Here is an 18,782-nt window from a genome sequence, read left to right as displayed (position 1 = left end):
AAATAAAATTATGCCAAAATCTATCAAGAAATTGGACATTTGTGATAAAAATGTCAGAACTTTTTGCTTGCTCACTCGCAACTTTTCAAAAAATTTTTCCTAATGCACCATATCTACCCATCTCCAAATTGCTGGCTCATTACGCCATCGCATTTCACTCCGTAAGCACGCTACGAATACAATATGCGGCACTTTTCTTTGCAGGGAGCTAAACAGACCTCTCTATTTCTTTAAGGTTTGGTTCACTAATATACTCACAAAGGTGTTCTTCAAATCATTTAAAGTTAGTGGTGTAACTATGACATGTATGACTAGCAGTATATTACACTCTTCTCTTACACATTTATCTTCATTGTGTAATATAAGTTTTGAATTATTTGACATTCTTTGATATTCTATCCACTTACTTTCCGTATTTTAATCACGGATTTAGAACATGGTCTAAAAACCAGTTCAGAAAACGGCCAATGTCTTTCATCAACATACACACACATATATATATATACATATATATATATGCCCTGCATGTATATATAATTATCTCTTTAACTCACGGTCTCTGTCAAGTTTAGGTGACCTGCTTCGATCGTCTCATTTGTGCTGAACCAGAGGCGAAATGCATCAGTCCTGGAGTCGGGGTTAACGCACTTTCGAAAAATCATGGCGGACAGTTGAAACGGCTCAGTGACGGCCATCTATCAGGTATAGAAACGTAATTACATGATGGGTACAAAGGCCATGAAAGTTATGACAGTGATATCGAAAAGGATGATTAAGATGACGATGATGATGACAATGATGGTGGTGCTGATGATAGTGATGATGGTGATAATGATAAATGGTGGTGGGGATGATGATGATGATGGCAATGAAGATGATAACGATGATGATGATGGTGATACTGATGGTGTTGATGGTGGTGCTGATGATGCTGATGATGGTGATGACGATAATGATAAAATGGTGGTGGTGGTGGTCGTGATGATGATGACAATGATGGTGATAATAGGCATGATAGCGATGATGGTTATGACGATGATGATAATCATGATGATGATGGTGATGATAATGGTGATGATAATTATGATCATGATGGTGATGATGATGACGACGATGTGTTTGCGCATGCTCAGTGTCACACAATCACATTATTTTAATACACTGACTTGATCACACTGTTAACTAGTGAACGTGTCAATTGAAAATACCTTATTCTTACTTACTTGCACCCAGGCTTCGGGTGACCCGGGGATCCATCCGGGACCTTGGTATTCAAAGGCTCGTAATGCGGCCAGTCGAAACTCTGAGTCCCCAGTATCATCTAAATCGAGCACCTGTACTCCATCGACCTCCCCTCGCATAAATCCAAATTCGCTATCGCAATCTATGAAAATGCAAATTAGACAATATGATGATAATAATATAGGATTTGTATAGCCCACGTATCCACCTTGCTAGGTGCTCAAGGCGCTCATATATCACCCCGGCTAAGATAGTCTACCTATTCCGGCGCTCACAGATTTTTTGAGGAATTACTTCCTGCCGGTACCATTTACCGCACCTGGGTGAGTGCAGCACAATGTGGGTAACTTTTTTGCTGAAGAAAACACGCAATGGCAGGGAATTAAAAGACGAGAGTCTTAACGAATAGACCACGACGCCCCCTCACATAATATGATATTACTAAATGACGTGACCCCGACTTAATGGATATGATATTATATGTCAGTTCCTATTGTTTGAAACAATCGTAAACATATTTCGGTGAATAAAGTTTATCCCTAATAAAACTGAAACCTAATCAATCAACAAAAATAAATAAATAGGCGTAGACTGAATGAGTTAATGAATATACCAAATATATGATGATTCTTTAAAAATAAGTGTATTCAGTTTCTACAGTTACTAATCCTAACTGCAACGTCATAAGCGGTAAAATATAGGACCGTTATTGTCTGTAATATGAATGGTAAATAACAATATTTCCATTTTTTAAAAATTCTGTATTTTCTTAAATGATGTGGTAACATGACGGTGAACCTACCATTATCCTGGCATCCAAGTATTTCTATTCTGAGACTGAATGGCTCGGTGGAGTTAGACAGAGGTTTTATTCGAAGGCCGTACGTCCAGACCGGTGGGTCCAGGAACACAGGCTGAGGACAGTCACTGTAAAACATCCCTGGTAATACCTTGGGGGAAAAATCACGATATTATGAAGTAAAAAGTTGGGCCAGAAGTATTGTAACCACCTTAAATTCGGTACATGTATGTAAAAATCGAGTGTAACTTAGTCTATCATTTGTCTGAATGACATTGGTATCAATAATCCTTGAAATAATAATGATAATAATAAAAATAGTAATAGTAATAAAGATGATAATAATCTTAATAACAATGATAATAATTGCATTTATACAACATTTTTTCCATAGGATACAAAGCGCCGCTAACGGCGACACTTTAGCGACATTGTCATTTATTTCACCTGCAACAGTAACTCAACTCAATCGTTTTCCTTTGATAGTCAATAACGCTGGACATACGATCTATGATCTACGCAGTAAGTATATACTATAGCAGACAGTGTTTCTTCCTGGATGGTAATCAAAAGGTATCTTTCATTTGTTCTTGTTTTTGTCCATAATACCTTTGTTCGTTCCTCCCTTTCCTCCAATATTTACATGAATATTACATATTAAACGATCAGTAATAGTCACAGTCATTTGCTAACTGGCGTATATTTTGTGCAGTTACTATATATGACCTATGCCAATGATAACTATCATTATTACATTACCTTAGGATAAGTATCTTCACCCGCGTACGGTATTTGAGGATCACTCGCATAATCTGGACGAGGGTCGAAGTCAATTGTAAAGTTGGACACTAGGTTTTCACTGTGTCCAATGTGACTTCCGGTCTGGAGGACAATTCCAGAGACTATCGTTCTCTCGTAGAAAGTTATCTGATGTAAAGAAAAAATGATGAACAATGATATATTGAGAAAGCATTTCTCTGCTGGGTTTGGTCATAAATATGGAAGTGCAGGCCAAGTGATCTATAACTGGACACAGCTCTTTCATCCTATATTCAAATAATTGGAAATCATTCCTGGTAAAAATGGGTGCACTTGTTTAATATATATATATATATATATATATATATATATATATATATATATATATATATATATATATATATATATATATATATATATATATATATATATATATCAAACAAGTGCACCAATTTTTACCAGAAATGCTGATAGCATACTATTTCATATATGTATTAAATAACAATAGTCTGCTTCTGGAATTCTGACGAGACACTGACAGAATGCGTTTATTTTTCTCTGAAAGGATGCTTTAACATGCATTGATCATATGGACATTCCAGTATGTATGGAGTAATTTTGGGCTGCATAAAATTACAGGCAAGTTTCGCTGTATTATCCCTCTCATGATTCGGATTCTTTTGCTCTGGTCCCACTAACTGTAAACCGTGCTGTACTTTCACGGTGACCGAACTGTTATTGTTAATACTCGTGCCCACTACTAGCTGCAAAGCGTGCGAGAGTACTAAACATTTGTTACCGGAGCTAAGACTTGAGTTTAAACGGCTGTAACGTGTCTGCCGCTGCTACATCCTACCTATTATATCAAAGACTTGTCATGATTTTTGGTGTTTTGTCACATGAGACTGGGGCCTGAGCTGAGTCGACTAGTCAAATGTCTAACTTTGTTAGATCTAAATCTAGTACCGTATGTCCGACTCGACTACCGGTACATAAATATAAAGACTAAAGTTAACTTTCTACACGTTCTATGCGAGTGAAATATTTCATTCACCAATCAAGGCAAACTCAACACGGCAAACAGCGGGGTTAACGTGCCAAGTTATTAAGGATCTTTTGAAGAACACTGAATTTATCGAACTTCTTAACAATGCAATTAGCAATGCCATTGATAAAAAAATGGATGAAGTGTTAGGTAGACTAGAGATCATGCAGGTAGACATATTTGATCTCCAGAACAAACTTGAAATAAAAGATCAGGAAATCAACAATCTCAAGCATTCCATGAAATGTCGAGAAGAAGAATTCCGTGGTCTTCAGTTCGCCATCGACAAGCTGGAACAATATTCTCGGGGTTGCAATATCAGAATATTCGGCATTGCTGAAAAAACTGGTGAGAACACTGATTCATTAGTTGCAGACATAGTTTCTAGGAATCTGGGGATCTCATTTGAAGCCAAAAAAAAAAGACATCGAGCGATCACATCGGGTCGGAAGAATCAACCAACCAAGTATCAACCATTCCCATTCAGCTATATAGGGAGCTCCGCTGAAGACGAATCTGGACCTGATAGACGCCCGCGCGGCATCATTGTTAAGCTATCATCCCATCGAAAGAGGCGTGAAATTCTCCTTAACAGAAGAAAATTAAAGGGTTCTGGGATTTCAATCGTAGAAGACCTCACGATGAAGAAACAGATACTTTTGAATAAAGCTCGGAAAATTCCCTCAGTGAATTCAGCATGGTCATCTGAAGGTCGAATCATTGTTTCCTTAATGTCATCAGGTGTCAAGTCATTAAAAAAAAACTAATTGCGAACGATGAAGACCTAAAAAAACCGACCGTTGACGAAAACATGATAATGAACTATTTTTTATGGCCAGTGTCACTATCACAACCTTCCTGACTGCCCAAGTGATCCAAAAACTTACATGCATTGACAAAGTGCCAAAGTGCTTGGAATTACATATTTTCATACCTAGAAAGTACTGAACAGCTGATGATATAGTTTTTAGCGACTACATTTTTGTCGGTACAAGCAGATACTGCCTCAATGTTTAATTTTTCTTCTATGCATATTTAAGTGCTTTTATTCTGAAAGTTTGAAGACATTCTAGTAGGAACAGTTTTGGCATGAGTTGAGAAGTACATTTCTCTATTGTACACATTTCAACTCTTATACTTATCTGACTACTCATGTAAAGCAATTATACATATCTTTTCTGTATTATTGGCAGACTGCCACAATGAATACGCTGTTAACAAATGTGCATACAAATATACATGTAGTTATGATTCTTATTTTCATGTAAACTCCAACACATAATCAACTCTTGTGAAAATATGTCATATCAACCTGTATACATGTATGGAGGTAGTACTGGGTAAAAGCAACAAATCTTGTTCTTTATTGTTATAAGATTGTCGCTCAATTATTCCTTGCTTAGGCACATACATACACATACATCTAAACATTTCTACATAAAATTAAACCCAAAAATACAGGACTAAGAAACTAACAATGAAAAGAAAAGAAAAAGAAAAAGCATAATGAAGTAACTGCGCATTCTTAAGTCTTAGAAACTTCTTAAGCTATTTTTTTTTCTTTTTTAACTTCTTTATATGTACACATCAATATTGAACAAATATTTACATAAATGATAGAGTACTTACAAGAATGTGGCAGCAAATCCAATTTTGTTCTATACTGCTATTGACACTGTCACTAAGGTGTTCCTACATGTAGCTTCGGTCTACTTACATAAAAATACATCTTGAATATTTTGCATACAACAACAAGAAAATAAACTATTAATTTGTAAGCCTCCTAATCGAAACTTTACAATTATGCAACTTTACTCGAATTTACAACGTTACAAAATGTACATTAGTACATTAATATTAAAAATGATATACATAAAAGTATAAACTACACATTGATACATAAGTAAAACTGATCAACAAAATATTCATTACACAATATACATATATGTGACAGTAAACTTTTTATATTGCACTGCCAGTTGACAGTGTCATTGTGATTATTGTTCATATTTTTTAGTATTTTAAACTATGTATAAATAAAACAAACATTAAATATAAAAACACCTAAACTACTCCTAACATTACACATCATACACACCAATTTTTTAAACCTGTTTTTTAATTTGTTATAATTCCTTATTTTTATCGTTATCGAGCATTGTTAGTAAGTTTTGTTTGTTTTGCTTTTTCTCTGCGTAGTTTTGCGTACCATGTCAACTTTTTAATTTTACTACATACATATTGTTGTTTACAACAATTATTTTCTTTTCTCTACAAATTGCCCATACATACTGTCCAGTGAAAGCCATGTATTTATACTGAGCCAGTATCCAACATCTTTTAATGCTGGATGAGTGTTACAAACATGATAATTTTTGTTTTGACTGTATTAACTGCATCGGCAATGTTTGTTCAACACAATTTCCGATCATGTCATGAGCAATTTTTTCCTAGATAATAATGACAGTTCCTCAGTTCACAATGTGGAAAGCAGTAATTCATTTCAGTCTCTCATTGAGAATAGTTCTGGAACTTCCGAACACACTTACTATTCTGTATATGAATTTAATAAACAATATGATGCAGATTCTTTATCGAGTAGTTTCTCAATCGTTCATTTCAACTGTAGAAGCATTCAAAAAATTTTGATCATTTTGACATTTTTCTTGATAATATAAATAATAAATTCAAAATCATTGGTCTCACTGGAACATGGCTTACCAATTCTTCAGCAACTAAACTTTACAACATTCCTGATTATGAATTCATAAACAATCCACGTGATTATGGACGAGGTGGCGGAACTGCATTATATATTCATAAGTCTCTACGTTTTAAAATGCGAAATGATCTGACATGTTTTAAAAAATCATAGAAACTTTATTTGTAGAAATACTATGCAAACATAAACACAAGATCATTGGTGTAACATACCGCCCTCCAGGACAATCAATAAAGGAATTTCAAGCTGAATTATCTAATATTTTGAACAAATCGAATGTTAGCTCTAACTCTTGTTTTATAATGGGAGATTTTAATTTGAATTTGATTAATAATAACTCCAACAGTATTGAAGATTTTATGAATCTGATGCTTACTTTTTCTTTACGTGCAACCATTTTCAAACCCACCAGAATCACTAATTCTTCAGCCACCCTACTTGATAATATTTTCTACTGATTTCATTAATTCTGGAATTTTAGTGGCAGATGTAAGTGATCATCTTCCAGTATTTCTTTTGTTACCTTCAATCTCCTATTATAATGACAAACCTGCTGATACTCATTACACTAATAGAAGCTTTGATGACTCATTGTTACAGAACTTCTTTTTCAAGTTGTCTAACTCTCAATATGATGTTAGTTCAAGTAACAATGTTGAAACAAAATACAATCATTTTTTAGGTATATTTTTACGTCATTACAATGACCGCTTCCCCATAAGAAGCTATTCCATAAAGAAAAGGAATAAAAACCATGGATGACTAGGGAACTTAGAAAATTATGTATTAAAAAGAATAATCTATACAAGAAAAATATCAGAAATCCAACAAATTTAAATGAAATTAAATATAAAAAAATATAGAAATTTTGTGACTTATCAGCTGCGTAAAGTCAAATCTAATTATTACACACAAGAATTCAAACAGGTCAAAGATAACATCCATTCTACATGGAAATTAATAAATAATATAATTGGTAAGAAACTTAATTCTAAACCTATTGACTCAATTATTACTCCTGATGGTCAAACATTGTCTGACAATTCACTTATTGCGAATGCATTTAATAATCATTTCGTAACTATTGGTGAAAAATTGATAAATCAACATACTGCTATTAACTCGTCATCTGTACCTTCATTTCAGGATTACATTCCACAACGTAACCTGAAATCTATGTTTTTAAACCAATAACATGCAAAGAAATTTATGAAATTGTGAAAGATATGCCAAACGACTCTAGTCCTGGTATGGATTCAGTTGTTAGAGTATCTCATTGATATGCATTCCATTATGTAATATTTTAATTTAAGCATATCAACAGGTACTGTTCCCAAATATTTGAAGATTGCTAAGGTCACTCCTATACACAAAAGTGGAAGTCGAGAAAATATGAACAATAATTATCGTCCAATATCTGTACTAAATATATTTGCTAAAATACTTGAGAGATGTGTGTATAACAGGATTATTAGTTTTATTGATGAAAATGATATAATATTTAACAACCAGTATGGATTCAGGAAGGGGCACTCCACATCTTCAGCTGTCTTGGAGCTTACACATAAGATACACAACTCTATTAATAACAAAGAACATACTCTAGCAATATTTATTGATCTCTCTAAAGCCTTTGATCTTATTGACCACTCTATTCTGTTAAAAAAACTAGATTACCATGGAATAAGGGGCTTGCCACTCAAATGAATCACAGATTATTTAACCGATCGAGAACAAATTATCATATTTAACAAATGTGAGTCAAGCTCCAGGACAGTGAGATATGGAGTGCCCGAGGTTTCAGTCCTCGGCCCACTCCTTTTTCTGTTATAAATGATTTACCCCAATGTTCATATATGCTAAATTTTGTGTTATTTGCTGATGACACGTGTGTCTCTATGTCTGGTAGTAATATTGATATTCTGTTCAGAGATATGAATTTACAGCTTAAAAAGATCAATGAGTGGATGTCAGTCAATAATCTAATTGTGAATACTTCAAAAACCAATTATATGTTGTTTAGCACATGTAGCCATAAGATAGACAACTTAAAATTATACTATAATAGCTCTGAAATTACTAACTTCACAATGTAAAATTTTTAGGTATTTATTTGGATGACAATTTATCTTGGAACTTTCATATTAAACAGGTCTGTAATAAGATTGCTAAAAGATTGGGGTAATAGCTGAACTTAATTTTTTGCCAAGTTCATGTTTTAAAAATTTTATATCATGCTTTTATCACATCTACCATTAACTATGGAGTGATTGCATGGGGATTTACAACTAAAAGAAATATACAGAAAATTTTTACTTTACAAAAACGAGCAATCCGTCTAATAGCTCATTCCAATTACCTCTCTGAAAGTGCACCTCTTTTCCAACGAAACAATATCTTACCGATTCAGAATATCATATCATTACAGACCTGTTTATTCATGTACCAATGCCACAACCATATGTTATCTAAGTCTCTTCAAGATTATTTTAAAATGAATAATTTATATCACTCATATCAAACTAGAAATTGTAACAGTTATCACCCTCCTTTGCCACGCATAGCTTTAACTAGACGATCTGTTTTTTTATTTTGGACCACTCTTTTGGAACTCATTACCGAATTCTGTTAAATTATCAAAATCTTTAAATCAATTTAAACGTGCATGTCTTCAAAACAAAACACTTTTTAACACGGCTTTCCATTTATTGTAATGATTTGTTTTCACCCCCCCCCCCCTCCCTTCTCTTAGACTTATTTGTAATTATGTTATGATTATATTGTTTGTTTACTTTACATGTATTAATATGATTTATTCTATACTTTAGGGGCCAATTTATACAAGCAGTTATGCTTTCTTTGACCCCTCCACGTGTAATATATCTTTTAATGTCAATGATTTGTATATACGTATATTTTTAATTGTGGAAATAGATTTGAATTGAATTGAATAAAGTAATGACAAAAGATTTAGTAAATGCCGTGGAAATACAGTCGTACTTTTTAAAAGGAGCATAGCTATCAAAAATGAAAGTTAAATGCATTCATTCATTTTTGAGAGCTATGCTCCTTTTAAAACCTACGACTTTATTTCCATGGCATTTACTAAACCTTTTGTGATTACTTTATTCCATATGTCGAAGCAGACTATTTCTATTTTACTCTGGTACCTCTTTTTACTGCTAACTTGGACTGTTGGCGGTGAGGCCCTATTCAGATTTTCCTGATAGCATACTATTTCTATTTCATATATATATCTATGTATGAAATAAAAATAGTCTGCTTCGGCATATGGAATGAAGTAATGACAAAAGGTTTAGTGAATGCCGTGGAAATAAAATCGTAGATTTTAAAAGGAGCATAGCTCTCAAAAATAAAAGGTAAATGCATTCATTAATTTTTGAGAGCTATGCTCCTTTTAAAATTCTACGACTTTATTTCCATGGCATTTACTAAACCTTTTGTGATTACTTTATTCCATATGAGGAAGCAGACTTTTCTATTTTACTCAGGTACCTTTTTACTGCTAAACTTGGACTGTTGGCGGTGAGGCCCTATTCAAATTTTCTTGTTTTGGAGCCGGAGATTCGCCATTGTCATCTTGCAGTCATGGCAACGCGTCTTTAGATGCGTCTTTTACAGTGCGCTTCCTCCATCTTCAGCGCATTGATTTCTTTGAAAGGTGACTTATATACATATATTTCATATATATCTCATTACTCACGGGTAAAAAAATGTAAACATTGATGAAACTGATGCACTGGATCTGCCGCCCTTTATTGGCCTTAGTGATCGCAGAAAGTCATTAATAAAACGGTGTAGGCCTAATATCGATTAAACTTTGTAAGATTATGAATGAATATAATACGCCTATTATCGTCGCTATCGCTTCCATCGTCATCATCCTCATCACATCATCATGGTCATTTTCAGCCCCACCATCTTCATTATAATCCTAAATATACTAAAATATGCTGATGACACAGTAATCCTAGGCCTGATGAAAAGTGAAACTGGTGATGATAGTTATCATAGAAGTATTGAACGCTTCTCAAGGTGGTGCAAAAACAACCACCTCTTCATAAACCCATATCCATCTAAATGTAAAGAACCTATTTTTTATCTTAGAATTGCTCACCCACAACCAGATTCAATTGTATTAGACGCTGTTACCATTGAAGTAGTAGATAGTTTTAAGTATCTAGGACCATTGACGATAAACTTAATTGGATACCCCAAGCCAAGATCACACTTTCAAAAGCTCGAAGGCGAATGTTCTTCCTTCGAAAGCTTAGGACCGCGCATGTTCAAGAGAGGATATTGCAGGTCTTTTATAAAGCAATAGTGGAAAGTGCACTTCTCTTTAATTCAATTGTTTGGATACATGCAAGTAGGAAAGAGGACATACAAAAACTAAAAAGAGTTGAAAAGCAAGCCTCTTAAATAACAAAAGAAAAAGGGTGCTTTGTAGACGAGAATGAAGGTAGATTCCTTGAGAAGCCAAAGAGATCATAATTAATGAAAACCATGGCCTTCATAAATATTAAAATTTGATCAAGTCAGGCAAGCGTCTGAGATCCCTTCCCGGCAGAACATCACGCTTTGTAAATTCTTTCGTTCCAGTTTCAATCTGTGTATTTAATAAACATACTAGAAATTATGTTACACCCCCCTTCCTGCCGTTATCTTAACTTCTCTTATCTTTGTTTGTTGATTTGTATAATGTTAAATATATGTATCGTGTAATCTTTTGTTTGTATCATGTAATATTCTAAATTGTTTTGTACGAACGAATTCAATTTCCATTTGTACTCGATTGCAATAATAATAACAACAACGACAATAATAAGAAGAAAAAGAACAGTAATAATAATATAGCATTTGAGGTGCCAATTTATCTAGTTTCTTACTCAATGGCGCTCTATATATTACCCCGCCTTGAGCTACAGCTGCTAGAGGCGCTTGGTACATTCAAGGAATTATTCCTGCCGGGTACCCACATTTACCTCACCTGGGCTGAGTGCAGCACAATGAGGATAAATTTCTTGCTGAAGGAAAACACGCCGTGGTTAAGATTCGAACCCACGTACATACTAACATTTTTTTCTAGATAAACTTACAGTAATTGCTGGTTGATAATCGGTTGTGTCTGGTATCCATGAATGAGGACTATTTAGTCTGGCGTTGCTGGCCCCGTGATCTTCATCTATGGCACTGGTAACACTGATCTGTCCATCCTCGATCCATTTACCTTCTAGACCGAGAGGCAACATACAGTGGTCTGTTGAAGGCAAGATTTAAGAGCATGACTGAGTAAGTACAGGCAGGATTCCACAGTGCGGTTTTGTAGGGCCACAAACATGATTGTATGTGAATGTTTAACATAGCATTGAGTCTGATTCGTCCATTTTCCGTTCTCAAGCACGATAGGAGCGAGTCTACATTATTTGTCAATATCTTAGCGCATAATGGTTGAATCTACATTAGGCAATGACACTTCTAATCATCAAGAGCAAACGATTCGACTTTCGACCTTAGATCTAGGTCAATTTTTCGATGAAGGTAACTTTAAATCTTGGTAAAACATCCCCATTACAGAACTAATTCTTATGTATGCCTACATGCAGATATCTAGTTTGGTTCACAAATGCAAAACTGATTTTCTGTTATTTTCTTTTTCTCATTGACACGAATAATCAAACGAAAAGCAAAATGGTGTCAGGAGGATTCCTGTCCTACAAGGCTACGGGTCAGATCAATGATAGATAGTTATCGAAGAAAAAAATAATTAATTCTTGCATAATTACATCGGCAATCTGGACAATTTTAAAATGTTCATTTAAAAATATTTTTGACAATAATAATAATAAGTTACCTGGATATTTGTGTGGAATTACTTCATTACATCCTAGTACATGTAAAGAGAAGAAAAAAATCATATGAATGAAAAAAAAGATAATGGAGATTGTATTCAGATACGTTTCACTAATACTGACAATGATGAAAACTGTGCATACTGCAGTAAGGGGAAAAGGCAATGAAGTTCGCTTTCCAAACTTTTCTGAAGGACCTGCACATTTTTTAAACAATAAACTTTAATCTTTGACAGTCGACTCTTCTTTTCTTTCAAGGTGTATAATGCAAATGTCTATGGTAAAAACAAGGAACCTGATCGTGCTTCCATCCAGTCTCCATGCAGTGCATTCATAAATCAACACATTCAAATTGATGCAACGTCTTCCTCGAATAATTTGTAGGTTTTGGATTTTGATGATGATGCTCTGTCATAAAGGAGAAGGAGTAATATCACCTCATTTCAATGGATTATAGAATTATCATATTATACTGCAAACACATTGTTATTACTCCCATGATTTGTATCACATTTAGCATATCTATGTTTCTAATGACATTTTCATTATTTACATTACACTACAAAAACTCTGGTGTTGATTTAACACCAGGCCAGAATCTATATATGTCCACAACAGAGAAGTGTTAAACAATACCAGTTTCGTTTTGGTCTAACACCAGATAGGTGTTTGTACAACACCAATTAGTATTAAAACAATATCGGTTTGTTGTTTCAATACTTTAACTGGTGTGGACATGATATAGATTCCGGGCTGGTGTTAAATCAACATCGGAGTTTTGCAGCGTATTCTATTCAAATCAAATTGTTGTTGGGGTGGACTTGTCCTTTAACTTCGCAGCCGCGTTTGTTTCTGCTACGATCCTGAAATCTTTAAAAGAAAATAATGCTTACGAGTAGATTTTCGGTAGAAGAGATCACCGCCAGAATCTTTCAAATGTTCTATCTGCTCTCCATCATGAATGGCGCCCGCTCCGAAAACAAGACAAAAGCCACTTGGTCCAACAAAGAAACTGCGACATTCAAAGTTTTCTTCTTCGACACACATCTTAAAAAAAAACGAATATAAACTGATAGATGTCATCGGGGCCTAAAGAAAATATCATTCGCAATTATAATTATTTACAACACTAAATTGTAACTCCTAAGATTTTGATTTTGCAAGCCCAGAAATGGATTTAAATAACTCAAGCACGTACCTGCGCACATTGCTCCTCTACATCCGGGACGAGAAGGCCGAGGTTATGGTATGACGTCATTGTCCAGGGATTCAGAGGATAGGTATCTGGTATTCTTGTAAAGTCAGATAGGACATTCGTTGCACCTTCGTAATAGAGAATGACATTGCGGAATGAAAAAAAAGGATGATAAGTATACTAATAGACCTAATCATGATGCTGGTGATAATGATGATGATGACGAAAGTAATAGTCAGACTAATGATGGTTAAAATTTATGATAATTAGACAAAAATAGTAGGCCGAATAATAATGGTATTAGTTATTACAATAGCAATTAGCATGACAGCATACAGATCATAAAAGTAAACGACAATAATGATGAGAATGTAATTGCAACTGCTCAAAATATGCTATATTGAGACTAATCAATATTTATTGTTAAGAATGTTAAGACCTTATTTAGGTAGTCTATATACTACTACAACTATAACTAATACTACTACTACCACTAATAATAATAATAATAATTATAATGATATCATTAATAACAATAATGCATTAAGATTGTAATAATCATGATAATAATAATAACACTGATGATAATGATGAAAGTAATATGCTGATAACAATAGCAATAATAATAATGAAGATAATAATAGCGTTAACAATCATAGTTCATAAAAGGAATTCGATTGATAAAAGCCATATAACTTACATGCAGGCACTGGGCAGTAGTCCCTTCCAACGCTGTCGTTCTGGTCAGCGTAGAAACACCAAGGTCTCTCACTTCCGTCGGGATTTCGACAAAAATTCTCCTTTAATTCTTGAGAAAAAAAGACAATACAAAAGAAGATGGTACGTTCAATTGATTTACTGCAATAAGCGATCAAATCAGCGGGCCGTTTCATAAAACTGGTGAACCTAGTCTAGTTCTAGACGATTTCAATTAAATCATATTCTCCGCCGTATCGTACTATTCCGTACGTACGCCCAAGCCGAGTGAGCGCGCACATCCGAGAACCTGTTGGCCCGAAAAAAATTTCTTGCGCGCTAAAGCATCGCCAATGGTGTACCATTTACCCCCAAAAGATCACCAGCCGTGATCACCAGTCGTTCTTAAAGTCGCTCTTATCTTACGAACAGCTTTATGAAATACACACCAGTATATACTAGACAATTACTATAACACACACACACACAATCACGTGCACACACACCCACACACACACACCCCACACACAAACACACACCGTTACTTACATGTACCTTATACTTTCAAGATATTTTCGTTAGTAGGACAAGAGACGGTGTTAGCCTCGTTATTTTATGACAAAAATGAAATGATATCCTCGCAAGGCCAACGATGTGTGCTAATCAAAATACACAATGCTGTGTGTGTGTACGTGTGGTGTGTGTATTCACTCGCGTACCTACGGGGGGGGGCAGTCTGTCCCCCTGATGAGTCACAACCCATGCAAAGGACGTATCCCTGCCCCCCCCCCCCTGACGAGCTTGAAGAACCTTTTTTTTGCTTGTCACTTTTTTCTGGTACAATATCCTTTAATTGAGGTTGAAGACCCTTTTTTTGCTTGTCAATTTTTTTTGCCGTACGGTTTTGCCCACCCCCCCCCCCCCGCCCTGTGGAAAATCCTAGGTACGCCACTGTGGGTGCGTGTGTGTGTGTGTGTGTAAAGATTGTGATAGTGGGAGGTGTGTGCGGATGTGGGATGCATGTGTGTGTTATGGAGTTAGTGTGTGTGCTTGCATGTGTTGCTGGTACTTATCAACTCACTACAGAGATCTGACTTGGTCTTACCTATTTCTGTCTCGTTGAATCCATGGTCTACGTCTGACCAAGTCAAACAGCTGTATCCACTTTCTGTGAATCTCGCTATGCCCATGTAGTCCGATCCGTTGGTTTCATTGTTGTAACATCCTGCATGCTCTGCAGCAGAATGGACATAATATTGTAAGTTATACTTGACCATCCATCAATACTACCAACTTAACTATGATCCCCGTCTTACAAAACAAAAATCAACATCATTATTATCATCCTCATCATAATCATCACAAGTATCACCAACACCACCACCACGGTCATTTTCACTATCATCATTATCATCATCATCACCATCATCACCAACATCATCATAACTACAATCACGTCTTCATCATCACCATAATAATAATTGGCATTTATATAGCGCTTTATCAATCTACAACTGTTCAAAGCGCTTCACAATTATTATTACCCGGTCGCTGGATTCATAGCATTCCAAGCAGCCTGTTAGGCACAAACTTAATTGCCAAACCAACCACAATGACGGTTGTTTCCTACCGGTACCCAATTAGCACCTGGGTGAGAGTGGCAAAGTGTGGATTGACTCCTTGCCAAAGGGCGCTAGGCCATGGTGGGATTCGAACACACGACCCTCTGATTACAAGGCGAGAGTCAGAACCGCTACACCACGGCGCTTCCACCATGATCATGACCATGATCATGACCATGATGACAATCATGATCATGAAGAGCCGTGGTGTAGTGGTTCTGACTCTGGCCTTGTAAACAGAGGGTCGTGTGTTCGAATCCCACCGCGGTCTAGCGTCCTTTGGCAAGGCGTTAATCCACACTTTGCCACTCTCGACCCAGGTGCTAAATGGGTATATGCGAAAGATATTGTATGTGTGAATTTGCCACCGCCATAATCGAGGCTGCGATGAATGCAAGGAATGCTCCCCAGCGAGTGGAAATAGTGCACTTTTCGTACAGGACTGAAATGAATCCAATGACCTGGGTAATAATAAGATGTAACGCGATTTGAGCCATTCTGTGAAAAGCGAGATATAAAAATTGGCTAATATTATGATCATCCTTATCACCGTTATCACCACCACCATCATCATCTTCGTCATCATCATCATCAATATAATCACCATTAATCACCATTATGACAAGAAGTCGTACTTAGTATACTGCCATGATTATTGTTGACAAAAGACTTAACCCCGAAAAAACTCCTAATTATCATATCTACAATCATTATCATCGCTACCATCATTATCCGAATTGCAGATATTAATGATATAATTACGAAGATAATCAACAATATCTTAATTCTTAGCGATTGCTCCTTCGATTCCGAATTTCACTCTTATTATCAAAATCAGCATCCTTCTGGGGTGAACAAGACCTATAAGTATACCCACCGTTGCAGTAGTGAACATCACACTGGACGAAGAATCCGAAATATCTGCAGTGGGGGAGGTATCCTTCTGGCAGTTTCAGTTTACACACTTGCCCCGGTACATCTATGAAGGTGATAAAAAACAAATTAAGCCAGAAATAACACATACATCTACAAACATATCTATGTGTTAAGTAAATAATAACATTAAAACAATAACTCCAAAGGGGGAAGTGCACCCTGTAGAAAAGTTTGTAATGAAAAGGAAGAATTAATGATAAACAGAAAATGGTTAAGTTTTGAAGAAATTCCATTAAAGATTAAGAGAGTTATTACAACTTCAAATTGTGGATATGTGACGTCATAAACGAGCAGCTGCTTCACACGTTATGTAATATAAAATTTAAATATTTTGTTTCTGGTTCGTGATAATTTTTTTTTTTTGAAGAACGGGTGTGAAATGATTTTTCTATTGATATACTAAACGTATATTAGAACACTCTTTAAATTTCTGAGGAAATTATATTTCATTGATTTTTTTACCATACGAAAGGTAGGAAAGCTGTTTTCACCTCTTTGGTGGATTTTTCTCAAACCTTCGGCAATATTTTTTTATTTGCTTTTTCTGTCTATTTTACAATTTTTTTTTCCAAGTGAACCTTTCATTTAAGTGTCAAATAAAAAAACACATAACCAATATATACATCTATTATGTATAAGCTAGGATTGAAAAGGGCGCTGTACCTGTGTGGTTAACGAAGTAGTCCTCATAGAAAGGAAGGATGTCACTGCCATAATCAGAATCACCCTCGGACGGGCATGTACGGCAGTTGTTATCCCATAAGCAAAACGTGTCCTCGTCTCCATGCCACTCACGGGGCTTCAGAATATTGTAGCAGTCGTGTTGTCCTTGGGCTGTAAAAAGATAAAGACGATGTTCCCCATTAACAGAGCTTAGTACAAACCCTACTATGAAGAGCAAACTGTCACAAAATGTGATCAAAGTGCATTTACAGTGTGTTTATACTGTGTTCATAGTGTATTTACAGTTTGTTCACAGTGTTTTTACAGTATCTTTAAATTTTGTTCACATTTTGTTCACAGTGTATTTACAGTGTGTTCACAGTGTTTTTACTGTATGTTTAAATTTTGTTCACATTTTGTTCACAGTGTGTTACAGAGTGTTCACAGTGTATTCACTGTGTGTTTTCAGTATTCTTACATTGTGTTTATCGTGTGTTTACAGTGTTTTCAGAGTGTGTTTACAGTATGTTAAAAGTGTATACACCTTGTGTTCACAGTGTGTTTATGGTGTGTTCACAGTGTTTTACAGTATCTTCAAATTTTTTTCACATTGTTCTCACAGTGTGTTTATGATATGTTCACAGCGTTTTTTTTTTAACCAAGTGCACACCTAGTTACCAAGAATGCATATAGCATTTCATTTATTTGAAAGCAATATAAAAGGGCATTGTAGATTAAATGCTTTGCTCACGGGCATAGGTGCCGTATTTCCAGTATGTTCAAAGTGTGTTCACATTGTGTTCACAGTGTGTTTACAGAGTGTTCACAGTGTATTCACTGTGTGTTTTCAGTATGCTTACATTGTGTTAACAGTGTGTTTATCGCGTGTTTACAAAGTATTTAGAGTGTGTTTACAGTATATTCAAAGTGTATTCACCTTGTGTTCACAGTGTGTTTATGGTGTGTTCAGTGTGTTTACAGTATGTTTAAAGTGTGTTCACATTGTGTTGACAGTGTGTTTAAAGAGTGTTCAAAGTGTGTTCACAGTGTTAAGAGTATCTTCAAATTTTGTTCACATTATGCTCACAGTGTGTTTATGGTATGTTCACAGTGTGTTTACAGTGTGCTAAAATTTTGTTCACATTGTGTTAACAGTGTGTTTACAGAGTGTTCACAGTGTATTCACTGTGTGTTTTCAGTATGCTTACATTGTGTTAACAGTGTTTTTAT

The 18,782-nt window shown here is 35.3% G+C and overlaps 1 protein-coding gene across 1 annotated transcript in view; it reads right to left on the bottom strand.

The window, feature by feature from the left end:
* LOC121421906 overlaps positions 1-18,782 on the bottom strand; it is a 142,507-nt gene that overhangs the window by 50,195 nt on the left and 73,530 nt on the right. Inside the window, 12 exon segments of the mRNA XM_041616707.1 lie at positions 555-695; positions 1,224-1,384; positions 2,045-2,192; positions 2,801-2,968; positions 11,688-11,848; positions 12,443-12,475; positions 13,334-13,487; positions 13,639-13,763; positions 14,336-14,443; positions 15,437-15,565; positions 16,831-16,932; positions 17,553-17,774. Of these exon segments, the coding sequence (XP_041472641.1) occupies positions 555-695; positions 1,224-1,384; positions 2,045-2,192; positions 2,801-2,968; positions 11,688-11,848; positions 12,443-12,475; positions 13,334-13,487; positions 13,639-13,763; positions 14,336-14,443; positions 15,437-15,565; positions 16,831-16,932; positions 17,553-17,774 (1,652 nt within the window).

This window comes from Lytechinus variegatus, chromosome 9, assembly GCF_018143015.1.
Source record: "Lytechinus variegatus isolate NC3 chromosome 9, Lvar_3.0, whole genome shotgun sequence".
NCBI classification, from domain to species: domain Eukaryota; kingdom Metazoa; phylum Echinodermata; class Echinoidea; order Temnopleuroida; family Toxopneustidae; genus Lytechinus; species Lytechinus variegatus.
This window is presented reverse-complemented; position numbering and strand designations above follow the sequence as displayed.